At 49.9% G+C, this 16,329-nt stretch overlaps 1 protein-coding gene across 4 annotated transcripts; it reads left to right on the forward strand.

Moving 5' to 3' along the window:
- Positions 1-12,062: 12,062 nt before the first annotated feature.
- On the forward strand, positions 12,063-15,678 carry SP5 (Sp5 transcription factor). 4 transcript variants are annotated; one of them, XM_032479663.1, is made up of 3 exons: positions 12,351-12,495; positions 12,836-13,238; positions 13,934-15,678. In XM_032479663.1, exons 2-3 carry the CDS (start codon positions 13,188-13,190, stop codon positions 15,077-15,079), a joined length of 1,197 nt encoding a protein of 398 aa, XP_032335554.1. In that variant the 5' UTR covers positions 12,351-12,495; positions 12,836-13,187; the 3' UTR covers positions 15,080-15,678. The 4 variants fall into 4 exon arrangements, with proteins under 4 accessions (XP_032335552.1, XP_032335554.1, XP_032335553.1 ...); XM_032479661.1 differs by lacking the exon at positions 12,836-13,238 and having other exon boundaries at positions 12,063-12,495; XM_032479662.1 differs by lacking the exon at positions 12,351-12,495 and having other exon boundaries at positions 12,515-13,238.
- The last annotated feature ends 651 nt before the right edge of the window (positions 15,679-16,329 follow it).

Below are 16,329 nucleotides of genomic sequence, written 5' to 3' on the forward strand. Positions count from 1 at the left end.
AGATAAAAGTAAAGTTATTTAGTAACTGAAAAACTGCTTCTGGTACAGAGTCCAAGTTTTATTGTTAAAACAGAATGTTTAGATTAAGTAAATATTAACTTCAAAAATGCCCCCAGGTTAAATAGGAGTTTCACTCTATGATAATGAGTGAAGGGCAATAGTAACAACCAACACTTATTAACACGAACACGTAGTGTCACATATAAACATCGGCAAAGCTTGTGGAAGGCTGTGTTCCTGAACACAGTGAATCTACCCCATCCCTAATAACCACACTTTATTGAACAAGTGAAAATTTTGATGATGAGCCTTAAAATTTCTCCTCTTTCTCTCCACACACACACACACACACACACACACACACACACACACAAAATGAAGGAGTCTTACTACATAGTATATGATTTTAGAGTTTAGTTTTGTGTGTCTTGTTTGTATGAATTTAATAACTTGGACTGGGAATGACCTTCAACTGAATAAAATTTCATCCACCTTGTAATTGGCTGGTACCATGTTCTCCTTGGTCAAAGAGGAGACAGTGTGAAGGAAATTCCTCCTGGGTTCTATGATATGATATGTAGAGTTGGCATGGAGAATAAGATGTCATGAGGGCAAGGCAAAAAATTGGCATCCTTTGAGGCAAAACACACACATACACACACACAAACACACATTCCAAAATAATGAAATCCCTGAAACAGCGAGCTGCTGCGGAGAAATAGGGAAGACTACACCTAGACGCACCTCCCAAGAGACCCCGCCCCAAATCCTTTGTGTTTTGAGAAGTAGCTCTCCCAGAAGACTGTATGTTGTCGAAGACATATGATTTGTTGTTTGTTGACTGTTTTACTGAAAAGGCCCTAAGAGGTCATTTAACCCAAACCCCTTAGTATGGATAGATCCATCATCACTGCCTTGCAACTCAATAAATATTTGAGCCCACCTACTATATACAGAGCAATGCACTAGAATAGTAGAAAGCCAAGATGTATCTGTAATTTTATGATATTGGATGACCTTCAAAATGTCCTTCAGATCAAAATGACTAAAACTGCTGTTTAAGATCCTGTGGGAAAGGAGAGATTAATTGGAAAAGGTAAAGCTAAGGAGACTCTGAGAGCAGTGCTATCCAGTAGGATATAGCTACTGAGCACTGAATGTGGCTAGAAGACTGAGGAGCTGAATTTTCAATTTAATTAGTTTAACTTTATTGGACAGCACAGTCATAGAGGATGTGACATTTGAGCTGGGCTTTAAGGAAGAAAGGAATTTGATAGATATAGAAAGCGAAAATTCCAAGCAAAGTCCAGTACATGTGACAGTTCATAGAGGGAGGAAAGCTGCAGGCATGGCCCAGAGAAGATTTAACATCTGGTAAGACTTGGAATGAAAGATGGGTAGTGAGTTAACATGAAAGCTAAGGTAGGCTCTAGATTCAAAACTGTGAATGCAAAACCTTGAATGCAAGACTGGAAAATGTACAATTCATTCCATATTCAGTGGGGAGACATTTCAGTTTTTTGAGTGAGGTAAAAATATGAGCTGCTCAGTATTTTAGAAAGGGGCTCATTGGATAATGTGCAATATGGATTTGAAGGCTGTTTGACTACATATTGTTGTATAACAAATCATCCTACAATTAGTGGAGTAAATCAGCAGCCATTTCATTGGGCTCATGGATTTTCTGGGTCAAGAATTTGGACAGAGCATAGAAAGGATGGCTCATCTCTGCTCTCTGATGTCTGGAATCTCAGCTAGGCTCTGAAACAGCTGGGGGCTAGAATCACCCCTGACTTCTTCATTCACATATTGGCTCCTGGGCTCGGATGACCCAAAGGCTGGCTTCAGCTGGGACTGTTGACCAAGGGACCTATAGGTAGCCTCTTATGTGGCTTAGGTTTCTCATGCTGGGTTCCAAGAGGGAGTGTGCCAAGGGGGAGTATTTAGAGAGAGAGGACTCCAAGAGAAGCAGGTGGAAGCCGCTTGACCTTTACTGACCCAACTTTGGAAGTCACTTCTGCTGCATTCTATTGGTTATAAGCAAGTCACTGAGGCCAGCCAGACTGTGGGATGAGACATATTGTCAGGGTCATCTCTGGTAAATATAGTCTGCCACAAGGGCCATAAAATGGGAGTTGAAAAATAATGAAGGCATCAACCAGGAAAATGGAAAGAAGTAAGAACTGGATGACAGGATGGAAATGGAAATGGATGACAGCAGTGATAGAAGTGGGGAGTAAAGAAGGAGGAAGCCTAGTTGAGTTTGGACATGAACATATTTAAAAATCACCAATCAGAAATCTTGGGAAGATAAGTTGGTTTGGAAAGTGGGAGGAGAAGCTGTTTCCTGGGGATATATTTGTTTTGGAGATCTAATGGGACATTCTCGAGGAGATATCAAGAAGGGCAGTTAATAATTCAGGGCTGAAGCTCTAGAGAAAGGTCAAGGTTAAAACTGGAGACAGTTGGGAGTCGTGGGAGAAGGAAATGGCCAAGGGAGTGCCAATGGTAGGAACTCAGTAAATATTGGTTGAATAACATAATCCCACTGTAGCTGGAACCAGAGTGACTAGACCAAAATTACTGATTATAATGAGAAGAAAGAGTATATCAGTCCTTGGGCAATTCCCTAAAGGAGAAGCAAGAATCTGGGAATGCAGACCAGGAATTAAAGTGAAGCAACTTCATAATCAGTGAAAAGTAAAAGATACTTGGATTGATTCAGGAGCTATTCCAATCTCTTTCCAGGCCAGAAAGCTAAAAGTTCTATCTCCCAGACTCTCTTGCAGCTAGGGTTCCAGATCTACAATTTTGTGCTGATCAGATGAAGCTTACCAAATCTGGAAGACAGGAGTAAACAAATATGAGGTAGTAAGCACAGTGATTGTACATTTTTTTTCTATGACAGTTGTAATAGAGGTCCTGATGTCACAGCCCCATGTACATAGTTGTCAAGAGCCAAATTACAGACCCTGGTAGAGGCAGCTTGATTCTGAAGCTGGGCAGGTGTCACTGCAGCTTCCCAGTAGGTGGGCAGCTTTCTAATTCCACAGTCTCCTGATCCTGGCAGAGGCAGTGGTTTCCTTGTCAACCCAGGCCTGTGGTGTGGCTTTGGGAATCATTCCTGAAAGCCCAGCTGAGACTTTGTTTCTTCAGCCCTCTAGTCAGTCTGTAAGACACAGACTACCTTGTAATAAATCCCTTTCTTCTTAAGCAAGGTAGAATGGATTCTGTTCACTTAACTGAACCCTTACCAATACCATAAGCAAGAGGCAGTATGGATATTGGTGTAGGACTTGGAGCCTCCAGTAGCAACCGTTTAAGCTAATGTTAGAAAAATGAGATTTTAGGGAGCAGCCATGAAAAGGGAAAAGAAGAAGAGAGCAAATGGATCAGTGATCAATCCTGGTCCCCAAAGGGGAACACCTAGGTCTGAGTGATTCTGCAGGAGGAGGAACAGAATAGAAAGAACAGATCCTACTTGAAATCAAACCATGATCCTAGAACCCGCATAAAAAGGTGTTGTTTCTCAAGACCATCAGGCCCATGGGTGAGCTGATCTTTTAAATGGAACTTGGGATATGCAGAGACCTGATGTTTGTGTTAGTCTGTCCCAGCTGGACCCCTAAAGATACTGAACTAATACTCATATCCTTAAAATTGGAGCCTTAAAACTTCCAAGGTAAATAGCTGATTCTGTGTGTCCCCTGGTGGCTTGGGATGAGGGTAAGAGGGCACAAACAATACTCTTGGTGTGGAAAAGGTCATGGAAAGAAAGGTCATGGATCTAGGCCATCCCTCCTTGAGGTCAAAGCTGTCTTTCTCCTTGGGTAAAACAGAGAGCAGACATCTCATATGGGTCTGATATTTTAACCACAAGGCAAATAACAACCTGTACTATGGCCAATGAATTACCCAGGCTTCTCCTTTAATTCTATTGCTGCAGCCCCACAGACACATTCATTGTTTTTCTAATAATAGATTTGCATTTGCTCAGGGTGGCACATTATCATGCGGGTTAAAAGGCTGTCCTCTGGAGTAACACCACCTAGGTCCAATTCCAGGAACAAGAGGTAGGAATCTTGGGCAAGTAACTTAACCCTTGTTTGCCACAATTCCCCCATCTATAAAATAGGGTTGTGAGAGGATGGGTGAGACCCTTTATTGCTGTGATGGGCAGCAGCAGTGTGGCCCCAAGCACATGGTCACATAAGCATACTGTGAGTGAAAGCACCCAGTGCACAGACAGTGCACCCACCACTGCCCCCAGAGACCACTACCAGCACGCCGGAGAGACATGGTGCAACCACGTCACCAGCATCCCTTTCTCCAGCCCGTGAGCCACCCCTACCCCCTCCATCAGCGGGGCTGGACTTAGAAGGTAAAAACAAGGGTCCAGAGTTTATTTGCATTTCTTGATATGCAGACAGAATCTCTATTAGGTTTGCATCCAAAGTAATTCTCCTATATATTAATGTATATTTCCATCTTATTGCTATATCCAGATCAAATTTCCAAAAATTCCTGTGTAACATTATTGTGTAGCTTAAAAGAAAGATTTATCACTTTCTTATCTTTAAGGGAATAAATGCCCCCACAAACAGGTAATAGGGCATGGAAAATCTTTCCTTTCAGTACTCCAGCATTGAAGAATAATGTACGCACGACTCAGTTCTTCCATCATGGTTTGTGATCATAGGAAGCCACTCACATCTTTGGGCCTCAGTTCCTTCATCTGCCTTCAGTATCCTCCCCATGGTCCTGTGACCCAGCTGTGGCTCCCCTCCCATCTCTCGTTTCTTCAGCACTGGATTCCAGACTGTCTAAGGGCAGAGCACATCTTCTTTATCTCTGGAATCCCCCACTATACCTGAGCTCACCTGCACACACATCCCCGGCACTCAATAAAGATTTGGTTCCTTGTGCCAAGAAAGAAGAATGGGAGATGAGCCACAGAATGAGCCTGAGCTTCTGCAGGCTCCTCCAGTAACCTCAGTCTTTGCATTTCTTTGTGCCTTTATGTCTTCTGCCATCCAGTGATTTTTTTTGTCACAAATCAAAACACAGGGTCATTTAAAAACATGAATAGTAATGGATAAACTAAAATAGGAAAAGATATTCTGCAGAAAGAAAGTTTGGTACTATCTTTTCCAGGACATGTCCTTTTTAAGGGGGCCTCATCTGCACCTAAAGGTCACTCTTATGTTTGGGGGTGCTGTATAGTTCAGTGGTAGAGCACACGCTTAGTGTGCATAAGGTCCTGAGTTCAATCCCCAATACCTCCATTAAAGAAAAAAAGATCACATGTCCATGGCAGTGCTGTTGAAAGAAATTTTTTTGCCTACAACCCAAAAAAGCCAATTTGATATACCCCCTACAAAAAGCATGTTTCTGTGGAGACCTCCCTCCCATGGAAGGTGGGTGGCACCCCAAGGCTTCTTCCCCTGCCCCACATGACAGCCCCACAGCAGGACATTAGTGCTGCCCTCTCTTTACAAGAAAGGAAGGGAAGGAGAGGGTCTGCATTCTTGTCTGAGGAAATCCAAATGCCAGCAGAATGGACTAGAAGGCAGGGCTTAAGTGGGCAAGGCCTGAACATGATGATGTAAAACACAAAGGACAAGGCCTGGCACAAGGAGGTGTAAGCACCACCTGGTCTGCAACTCATCGTCGCCGACTGCACTTTTAATGTGGGATGCCCCTCCTTTCACGCTCAGCAATTACTTACCTTATACCTTTAAATGTATACATAAGGCGCTTCCCCCTTGAGTTTCACTGGGCACCACCCCCATCAGAAGTTCCCTCCTGCAGTGACGCTTGCCTCTCTCTGCCAGGAAGAAGAGGTCCCTCCCACTCCTCATTAAAGGGGGCCCTCACACCTCCACTGCAAACCCCCAGTCTCCAGGCTCCCCACCTACAACTGCCCCCTCTTTCTAACACATCCTTTTAACCACATCCTAAAACACAAACGCGGTGCTTTGCCTTGACCCTGCTATCTGATCTAGCTGCTGCTTAGACTCATAATCTGCTTCCTGTCCCCAGCTCAGCTCTGAATGTGGACCTTCAAAGCTTCCTCCTGAACCAGATGGACTCTGTTTCTTGTGACCCTTTCCTCTACCCCTTCACCCTCCCACCCAGCTTCTCTTGGTCTTGTCTAGTCCTCTTGCTCATCTCCCACCTCTACTTCTTTTTGTTTCCTCTGGCCACTCCTGACTCTTCCCTTTGGCTGCTTTGGGGTAGTTTTGTTTTGTTTTGTTTTTAATTTTTATTTTGTGGGAGGGGAAGTAATTAGGTTTTATTTATTCATTTGTTTGTTTCTTTGTTTATTTAAAGGAGGTACTGGGGATTGAACCCAGGACCTCAGCCATTTTAGGCAAGCCCTGCTCCCACCCTTTGGCTGCTTTGATGGCTCCTCTCTCTCTCTTCATCATCTGATTGGGGTCTCCTCACCAATTCTACTGTAGCTTTTCTCCACCTGCTTGACCTCCACTCACTGCAGTGGGCATCTATTCCATCACCACTACTTCCCCAAAATGTGCAAGTCCTTATCTCTAGCCCTATCTCTGCCTTGCCCTGCTCATTCCCCATACTCCTAACTCTCTACAAGCATTTCCCCATGAACAGCTAGCCCACATTTAAGTCTCAGCAGCACCAAATTGAATTCAGCACTCTTTATTCTTCCTTAATCTCCCACTTTTGTCAGCAACTGAACCATTCTTGCCCCCTCACAGGTTAGTTTTGATTTTTTAACAGCATTACTGAACTATAATTTGGTATCATACTATTCCTCCATTTAAAGTGTAAAATTTAATGGTTTTTAGTATAGTCACAGAGTCGTGCAACCATCACCACAATCAGTTTTAGATGATTTTACCTCCACCAAAAGAAAAAAGCAGTCAATCTCTATTCTCCCCTCCCCCAGACCCCTAATAACCACGGATCTACCATGTATCTCTGGATTTGTCTATTCTAGACACTTCATATAAATGGAAACATGCCATATGTGATCTTTAATGATTGGTTTCTCCCACTTAGCATAATGTTTTCAAACTTCATCCATGTTGTAACATGGATTGGTATTTCAGACCTTTTAAAGCTCAGTAATATTCCATTGTATAAATGTAACACATTTTATATATTCATTCATCAGTTGATGGGTATTTAGGTTGTTTCTACTTTTTGGCTATTGTGAACAATGGTGCAAGTTTTGTGTGTATGTATGTTTTCAATTATATTTGATCTATACTTAGGAGTAGAATTATAACTCTATGTTTGACATTTTGAGAACTGCCAAATTGTTTTTAAAAGTGGCTGCACCATTTTACATTCCTACCAACAGTACATAGGGAGTTCCAGTTTTACCATGTCCTTGCCAACTCTTGTTATTATCTTTTTCATCACAGCCATCCTAGAGGGCATAAACTGGGATCTCATTTGGTTTTGATTTGTGTTTCAGTGATTAATGATGTTAAGCATCTTTTCATGTGCTTATTTGCCCTTTTTATATCTCCTTCGGAGAATGTCTATTCAAATCCTTTGCCTTCTTTTCAGTTGGGTTATTTGCTGTTGAGTTGCAAGAGTTCTTTATACATTATGGATACAAATCTCTTATTAGATACATAATCTGCAAATATTTTCTCATTCTATGGGCCTTTCCACTTTCTATTTTTTCTCTTTTGCCACTTGTGCTTTTGGTATATGTAGGAAGGCTTGGCCTAACCTCAAGTCATGAGTCCTTACACTTAAGTTTTTTTCTGTAAGTTTATAGTTTAACTCTTACATTTAGATCTATGATCCATTTAGAGTTAACTTTATGTATGGTGTAAGGAAAATGTCTAACATCATTCCTTTACATGTGAATATCCAGTTGTCCCAGCACCATTTGTCAAAAGAGGGATCTTTTTTATTTTTCCCTTTGTTTTATCTCTTATTCCAACCTGTCACCAAGTTTTGCTCTTTTTCCCTTTAAAATGTCTGTCACCCTTTCACTACCACACCAGCTTCCAGACGAAGCCTTTTCCATCTCACCCCTGGATAACTGCATATGCGTTTGTCCTTCCAGGCCCTCAGCAAGCCAACCCTCCTAAGGAAGAACATTTAAGAAATGAATTGAATTTATGTAATTCATCTGCTCAGAAGCCCATAATAAAGTCCTACTGCATACAGCAACCAGGCCAAACTCTTCTCCCTGACTTCTCTAATATGGCCCCACCCTGTCTACACCAGCAAATCAAGGATGCAAAACTTCCTCTTTCATGGTTACTCAGCTCCTGCCTAAAAGGGAGTTCTCTTTCCTTGCTGTACTCTTCCCTTGCTATACTCTCCCCTCTCCATTGCCTTCCTTTCTATACATCCAATTAAAATTCCATACATCCTTATAGGCCCCTCCAAACCCCAGCTCCCTGTTGACCTCCCTTAACTACTCCAGCCCTCACCAGCGGTCTCCTGAGTCCCTGTTGCATTTGTGTGTTCTGTAGCACCAATCATCATGTAGAAGATGTTGGTCCACAAAATTCCATTGTATCACCCAACACCAATGAACATCTATTGAACAGCTACTGCAGTTCATAGCACTGTACAGGCATGACACATATATGCCAACAATGTTTCTTCCTCCCATCAAATGGGGGAGTCCAATCGGATAAGATAAAGTAGCCGCCCCCCCCCCCCAGATTTAGAATTCCACTCGTTCATAAAGTTAACTCAAAGTTTCCAGCTGAAGAAACTTTCCAAAACCAAGTCAGTGTTTTCCAAAGATTCCCAGCATTGTAATTTCTTGCAACTGAATACTCTTGGCTGTAATAATGATCCAGGCCCTGTTTCAGAAGCAAGTGTTCAGGCATCTGTGATTTGGTCTGCAACTTAAACTGCGAGACAGCTCCAAATCCTCAAAGTTAACTTAGAGTGTGTCAGATCGCAAACCCCCTACCCACCCACCACCATTAAAAAAATTTTTTTTTTCAAATTGAAGAGGCAAAGTTTGATCCCTTCCCTGTTGAGAGCTGAAAACAATAGCAGCTTTCGGCTTGAACACAACTTCAGAAGGCTGCCAAGTGACTGCTCTAAGAATACTTGGTTGCAGATGACCGAAGAAACGCACAGGCATCCTGCGACTCTGCTCTACAAGCATGAGGGAAATTCTGCCCCCTCCCCTCTCAGCACCGTTAATAAAGCAAAGACTGGTACTATATTAACTAGGCTGATGCAGCATCTTGGAAGGTCGAGGCTTTGGCAGAGAGGGTCGAGAGAGATTGGGCTGTCAAGCAACGCCCTGCTGTAAAGAGCCAATAAATCAAGAATTTGTTGAAATGACCTAAATAGTGTACACACTTTTTAAAAAACCAGCTGAAGACGAGGGGCCGGTTGGATTCATCCCAGAGGTGTAGGTTCCAGGTTGCTGCAAGAAAACGCCCGAGGCGAGGTACTAGGCTTGGGCGCGAAGTAGCATCCCCAGAGCTCTCAGTAAACACTTTTTTCTTGTACTGGATGCCGGAGCTCCCACAGCAGGTCCGTCCATCCGGTGAATGCCTGTGCGGGTTCACCTACCCGCCTCTCCTCGCAGGTGGCACCCGGTCAGCGCTCGCCGCCTGCCCGCGAAGAAACCGCGAGGCAAACTTCCCAGCCTCGGAACCCTGCTGCTTGGAGAGCTGCTAGGAGAGCGGCTCCGCTGCGCTAGTCGCCGCCGGGAGGCTGGTATTCAACCTACCCGCCCCCCGCCGCGGTTAAAGTTTTCTCCCCATTCGCCGCTTCCCACCCCCGCCCCCGCCTCCTCCCTCGGGCTGGAGGACCACAGAGGAGTTCCTGGGTCCTCGGTGCACAAACACACCCACCAACAAAAGAAAGCCCATTAAATCTTCCCTCCTGTGAACTTGCGCCCCAGCGGATACCTCTTTGAACTGACCCCCGCCCCCGCAGCCCCCGCGCCGTCTGGGGCTCGCTGGGCCCTCCCGGGCTCACTCCCTCCTCCCGGCTGCGCACTTTTACAGCGCGCTTGGTCTTTGATGTCTCTTTACATTATGGCAGAGCAGCCACACGCTCTTCCCGGGCGCGAGGCTTTGTGTAACGGAACTGACATTTGGCCTTGATACCTGTATCTCTTGGTGATTGCAACAAATTTCTAAAATAAATATTGTACTTTGATCTCCCGGCGTTGCATTTTTAATGGACGCTTCGAACATTACTTCATTAAGAATAAGTTTTTCAGGAGCCCCGAGTGCACAGGGAGAGAGGCTAAACAGCACTTCGTAGAAGTCTCTCTCCAAACTTGCCCGGGAGGGCTGGAATCCTGGCGGGTTTTCACAAATGGAGGTGAGGCCCAGAGCCAGGACTTGGAACAGTCAAGGGAGGGCCTACAGTTAGCCTGCACTGCCCATATGACTTTGAATATGATACCTCTTTTAAGCCCACAAGCACTCTACAAGGTGAGCACTGCTATAACCCCATTTTATAAATTGGGAAACAGACACAAAGCGGTCGAGTAACTTGCTGGCCAAGGTCACCAACCAGGAAGTGGCAACTAGAAACCTGCCTTCAGATTTTCAGAGTCAGAGCTCTTAACACCACACTACTACTCTCTCTCTCTCTCCCCACAGTGGTTTATTGGCTAATGGGACATCCTTGAGAAAAGTTTCTCTTCTGTAACAGCTGTGCAGATGTGAATTGGCTTCTCTTGCCTTTTTGTTAAAATAGCGTACAAATTTGGCAAATGCGAATGCCTTTTATCCTGCTTCGTCCCCGCCCAACCACCGATAGCGGGGGTCGAAAAGCTCAAAGTAGCCCGAGAGGAAACTCGCCAAGGGACCAGACCCACTTCGACAGTGCGGACAGGTGCCTGGGCGGGTGTGCGCCATTGAGTCCCTGGCCCGTGACGTGCATGCTGGAAGGGGCTCCTTCCCGTCCCAGGCTTCGCGGATAATGGATCCCTGGACCTGGTGCGGAAATGTGTAGGTGTGCCGGGCCTCGGAGCAAAATACTAAGTTCCCTCCCTTTCCCGGCTTGCAGAGCACCCGGACCCCCTCTTCATGAGCCAGACTGCGAGGGACTAGCTGTGCCGTCACGGCTTACTGTTCCTGGGTGAGGCCTTGTTGTAGAAAAGAGGGACGTCCGAGGACGCGGCATGAAAAGTGCTCTTAGTATTGGGGCTCTCATGCGACCCGTTCGTCTCCAACAAGATATTTATTTCGTTGGCGGGCCCTGGGCATGGGGAAATGCGGGCCCGGTGGCGTAGTGTCCCGACCCCTAATGGGAGTGCGGCGAACACCAATACACAGCCCTGACTTCGTCTCAGAAGCCTGTTGGAGTTGGGCTAACCGCTGGCACCGCACGGTGCTTTGGGCCCCCGGGTCCGTCCTCGCGTGTCAGTCCTGGCTACTGTGCGGTCCCCGGGAGGACCACGCACAAGAAGGCCCAAGGCGAGAAGGCTCGGAGGATCCCAGCACCGTCGGCGGCCTCGCAGAGAGGAGGCAGTGTACCCCAAGGCCGCACGTGGAGCGGGGTCGGCAAAGCCGAGACGGCCCAAACCGCAGTGCAGCAAAGTGGACCATGGCCAGTTGCGGGAAGCCTCAGCGGCCATTCCCGGCCCCTATAGCCCTCCAACGCGATGAGGACCCCGGCGTCCCGCCCGCTTCTCCCTTTGTCCTCTCCCGGGTGAGGAGATCTGGGTGACCGCGTCTCCCCTGCCGGACGCTCCTTGAGCCCTGGGCCAGAGGAATGCAGGTGGCCAGCTGTCTCTCCTCGGCCGGGCACGGCGGGCAGCGAGGGTTTGGTGGGAACACACCCTGAAGATCGTTTTCCCCACCCCGGCGAAGCAAGCCCCGCGCCAGAAGAACCTTCTTTTCTTTACAAATGTGAAGGAAACAACAGTTTTTATTGACTTTTCTTTCCGGTTAGAGAGCCACCCTAGTACTATTTGTGGCTTGCTCAACAACTAAAGTCTTCCTTCACTATGCCTTACTTTTTTTTCGAGTAGTTCCCTGAAGGTCTGTGCGGCTTGCAGGAGCGCGCACTCGCCTGGCGGGGCTTGGGATGGGGGATGAGGGGCGGATTTCTAGCATCGCTGGAGGCTTTCGGTGGGGCCTAATAGCGACCAGCTGCCTACCCAAAGAGAGAAGAGCAAGATAGCAAACATTTTTCCCTCGGGTTACTCTGGGTGTCCTGCCAAGCTTAGCTCAGCGCGGCCAGGGTGTTTTTCCCAGGATATTTGCAAAAGTTGTGGCCCGAGAAAACTTCCAGGTTGCCAGCAAGAATGTCGCAAGAGAGTCGCTCGTCCTGCGGGCGGCCCTGGAGCGTGCGCGCCACCCACCGCCATCCTGGGCGGCCACCCGGCCCCGCCCCAGGTCACAGCGCTGCCCGCCGCTTCGTGGCGGCCAGGCTGGGGCCAGAGGAGGGGGGGGCATGAGGCGGGCGGGGCGCAAGGAGGCCTACGCCCAGCCCCGGGAATTCCCTCGAGTCCTCGGTGTGCTCCAGCCGGTGCGTGTGCTGTCCGGTGCGGGGTGTGTAAGTACAGGGGCTGGGGGTGGAGAGATTTACCCTCATCTTCGTCTCAAAATCCCGCGCCTGGAAGCCGAAGACAGATTTCTCTGGAGATAACAAAGACACTTTGTCACTTTGGGCGCTGCCTCGGTGCAAATCTTTAATTGCAGGGGAGTAGGGGGGGAAAGGGGATCGAATGTCTCAAGCAACCCAAGCGCGGGTCTCCAGGCGGCAAGGCCCCCTTTGATCAGGAAAATCCAATTATTTGTGTATATACATTTCCCACATAGTGATTACTTCATTAATTGTCCCGCCTTTATCTCCTCCCTTCCCATCCCCCCTAATAATCAGTTCTTTTATCCAGACCAACAAACACACCATAGGAGCTTTGTGGATTCAAAGGATTTGCTTTCGCTTCTGAAAGAGCCGCTATTCTTTGATGATTGGGTAGCGGCAAACTTCAAAGCCATAAATCTTCCCTCTGACTGGCTGGCGGCCCAGCAAAGTCCTTATCAAATTCTTGGAGGTGATCCTGAAGCGCTCAGACCGCGCGCGGGGCGAGCGAGCCGGGTGCGGAGAGGGGCGAGGGCGGGGAGGGCCCCCGCGCGCAGAGCGGGCGCCGGGGAGGGACTGTAGGCGGCCCTTCGTCCTCGCCTTCGGGTCTCCATGCCTCGGCAGCGCCCTGCTTCGCAGCCAACGGCCCGCAAGCCGTAGCCATGGCCGCCGTGGCCGTCCTCCGGAACGACTCGCTGCAGGCCTTTCTCCAGGTCAGGGCTGGGCTCAGAGGGGACGCGGGAAAGGTGGGAAGGGTCGTGTCCAGATCTCTCCTGGTACTCTGTGCACCCTGACTCTCAAAGAGAATCCCGCTCAGTGGATGCCGCTGGAGTCAGACCTAGGGGTGCCCACACCAACTTCACACCTAACCTTGGTGTGAAGAGTGTGGCCTTTTGGGGAGGGACCCACAGATCGGGGGGTTATTTGGAGGTGCGCATCTGGCTGAGAATCGGGCCGCAGCTCACCCCGCTGAGCCCTCCTGAGACCGGCGGATGTGCTCGAGAATAGCGTGGAACAGAGACCTTAAAGGATGGGAGGGAAGGCGAATGGGCAGGCAGGCCATGGGTGTTTCTAGACCCTTTCCGATCGCGGAGCCGGGAGCGGCCCGTCGGATCCCTCTCCCCTCCCACTTTGTGGCTGCTTCCTCTGAGGCTGGATGGCGACTCTTTGCACCAAGTAGTTTAACAGGAAGCGCTCGTGCGCTCCCCGTTTAGGTAGCTCAGGCACGGAAAGTTTCCCAGGACTGGTGGGTGCGTGCGTGGGGTGCAGTGACGGGGGAGGGACAGCCGGACGGGGGAGGGGCGGCGGTATAATAGCTGGCGTGGGGGTGGCGGGCCGGCCGGGAGACCGCGCTTGGAGCGCTAACCTTTTGTCTCTTCTCCGCCCTCCCCTGCCGCCGCCTATGCAGGACCGCACCCCCTGCGCCTCCCCGGACCTGGGCAAGCACTCGCCCCTGGCGTTGCTAGCAGCCACCTGTAGCCGTATAGGCCAGCCCGGCGCCGCGGCGCCCCCGGACTTCCTGCCGGTGTCCTACGACCCCGCGCTGGGATCGCCCTCCAGGCTCTTTCACCCGTGGACCGCGGACATGCCCGCGCACTCGCCGGGCGCGCTACCGCCCCCGCACCCCAGCCTGGGGCTGACACCGCAGAAAACGCACCTGCAGCCATCTTTCGGGGCGGCGCACGAGCTGCCGCTCACACCCCCTGCCGACCCTTCCTACCCCTACGAGTTTTCACCGGTCAAGATGCTGCCCTCGAGTATGGCGGCCCTGCCCGCCAGCTGCGCGCCTGCCTACGTGCCCTACGCGGCCCAGGCCGCGCTACCGCCGGGTTACTCCAACTTGCTGCCCCCGCCGCCGCCACCGCCACCGCCACCCGCGTGCCGCCAGCTGTCCCCCAACCCGGCCCCCGACGACCTCCCGTGGTGGAGTATCCCGCAGGCAGGCACCGGTCCGGGAACCTCGGGGGTTCCAGGGGGCAGCCTCTCCGGTGCCTGTGCCGGGGCCCCCCATGCACCTCGCTTCCACGCCTCGGCGGCCGCTGCTGCCGCCGCCGCCGCTGCCCTGCAGCGGGGCCTGGTGTTGGGCCCGTCGGACTTCGCGCAGTACCAGAGCCAGATCGCAGCGCTGCTGCAGACCAAGGCCCCCCTGGCGGCCACGGCCAGGAGGTGCCGCCGCTGCCGCTGCCCCAACTGCCAGGCGGCCGGCGGCGCTCCAGAGGCAGAGCCGGGCAAGAAGAAGCAGCACGTGTGCCACGTGCCCGGCTGCGGCAAGGTGTACGGCAAGACGTCGCACCTGAAAGCTCACTTGCGCTGGCACACGGGCGAGCGGCCCTTCGTGTGCAACTGGCTCTTCTGCGGCAAGAGCTTCACGCGCTCGGACGAGCTGCAGCGGCACCTGCGGACTCACACGGGCGAGAAGCGCTTCGCCTGCCCCGAGTGCGGGAAGCGCTTCATGCGCAGCGACCACCTCGCCAAGCACGTCAAGACGCACCAGAATAAGAAGCTCAAAGTTGCTGAGGCCGGAGTCAAGCGGGAGGACCCGCGGGACCTGTAAGCCCACGCGGTGGCGACTCAAGGCCTCTCCCGCCTCGGACTCCCTTTCCAGCTCCTCTTCCGGGAGGTTCCGGGGGTTTGTGGGCAGCCGGCCAAGGGGAGACCCAGCAGAGGCACTTGCCCTTTCCTGCTTGCCTGCCTCCCAAAGCGACGCGCGGCTCCCAGCTTCCCTGGCCCGGCCTGCGGAACGGGGCCTTGTGCCCAGGAAGAGCAGGGGAGGTAGGGTTGAGAGCTCTGCGTCACGAAGGAGCGGTTTCAGACTCTGAACCATTCCCACCGTCTGGAAGACCTACAGTTTGGGGGGACTACCCTGGGCTGACCTTTGTATATAGGAAACACTGCTGAAGCAAAGGAAACGGACCTTGAGAGATTGGCAATAGTGCTCGGGAGTTTTTTGCTAGGACTGGGCCGGGCTTTGTACAGGTTATTTAATAGCTTTCTTATAGAATAATTATAATAATTATAACGTTAATTAAAATGTTACTTTTGTCCTCAACTCCATGCAGAGCTACAGCATGAAATGTCTCTGTAAAGCAATCGGCATTTGCAGCGTGAAAATAAATACGTTAACTCCGGGGTCACCTCGGGAAGACCCCGCTGGGCCGGTCTCATTTGATCTTTTCTTCTTCCGGGAGGCTTTACAAAACGGTCAGGTTTCACCGGGAATTTGAAGGTTCCTCTAGGCTGCTTGTGTCTGAGGCTTCTTTGGTTTGGAAGGTTCTGGGCAAGCGTGCTGAGTGCAAAGATGCAGAAAGGAGGGCAGGGTCAGTTTTGCGGTAAAGAGGTTAGGGTGAGATTTTCCAATCATACGATGAGTTTCTCACGCGGCCTTAGGGCTTGACCAGAGACTGTCGGGCTTCTCTTAAAAGTTGATACCTGCTGCACATACAATGCACGCTCTTTTTACCTGGCGAATTGGCTGTGGCTTTCCATTCGTGGGTACTCTCGGAACAGAGGTCACAGGCGAGCTGCGCTTGCTCCTTCCTGGCAGCCGGCTATGCTGGTGTCTTGAGAGGTGCTGGAGACTCAAGGATCTGTTCACGGATGAAATTTTGGAGGGTTGCAGAGAAACTGGGGGCCCTTGTTCAGGTTGGTCTTTGCCTGGGAAAGAAGCGCCACTCCTGTATTTCAGCCCCGTCATGATGCACAACCTTGTCTCGCTTGTTTTCTTCTCAATCATTTTGCTGGGGAAGTCTTAACAGCCTTGTTTCACAGTAGCCGCTTAGTGATTTCTGCCTAGGCCAGGAAGTT

Source organism: Camelus ferus, chromosome 5, assembly GCF_009834535.1.
Source record: "Camelus ferus isolate YT-003-E chromosome 5, BCGSAC_Cfer_1.0, whole genome shotgun sequence".
Classification (NCBI taxonomy): domain Eukaryota; kingdom Metazoa; phylum Chordata; class Mammalia; order Artiodactyla; family Camelidae; genus Camelus; species Camelus ferus.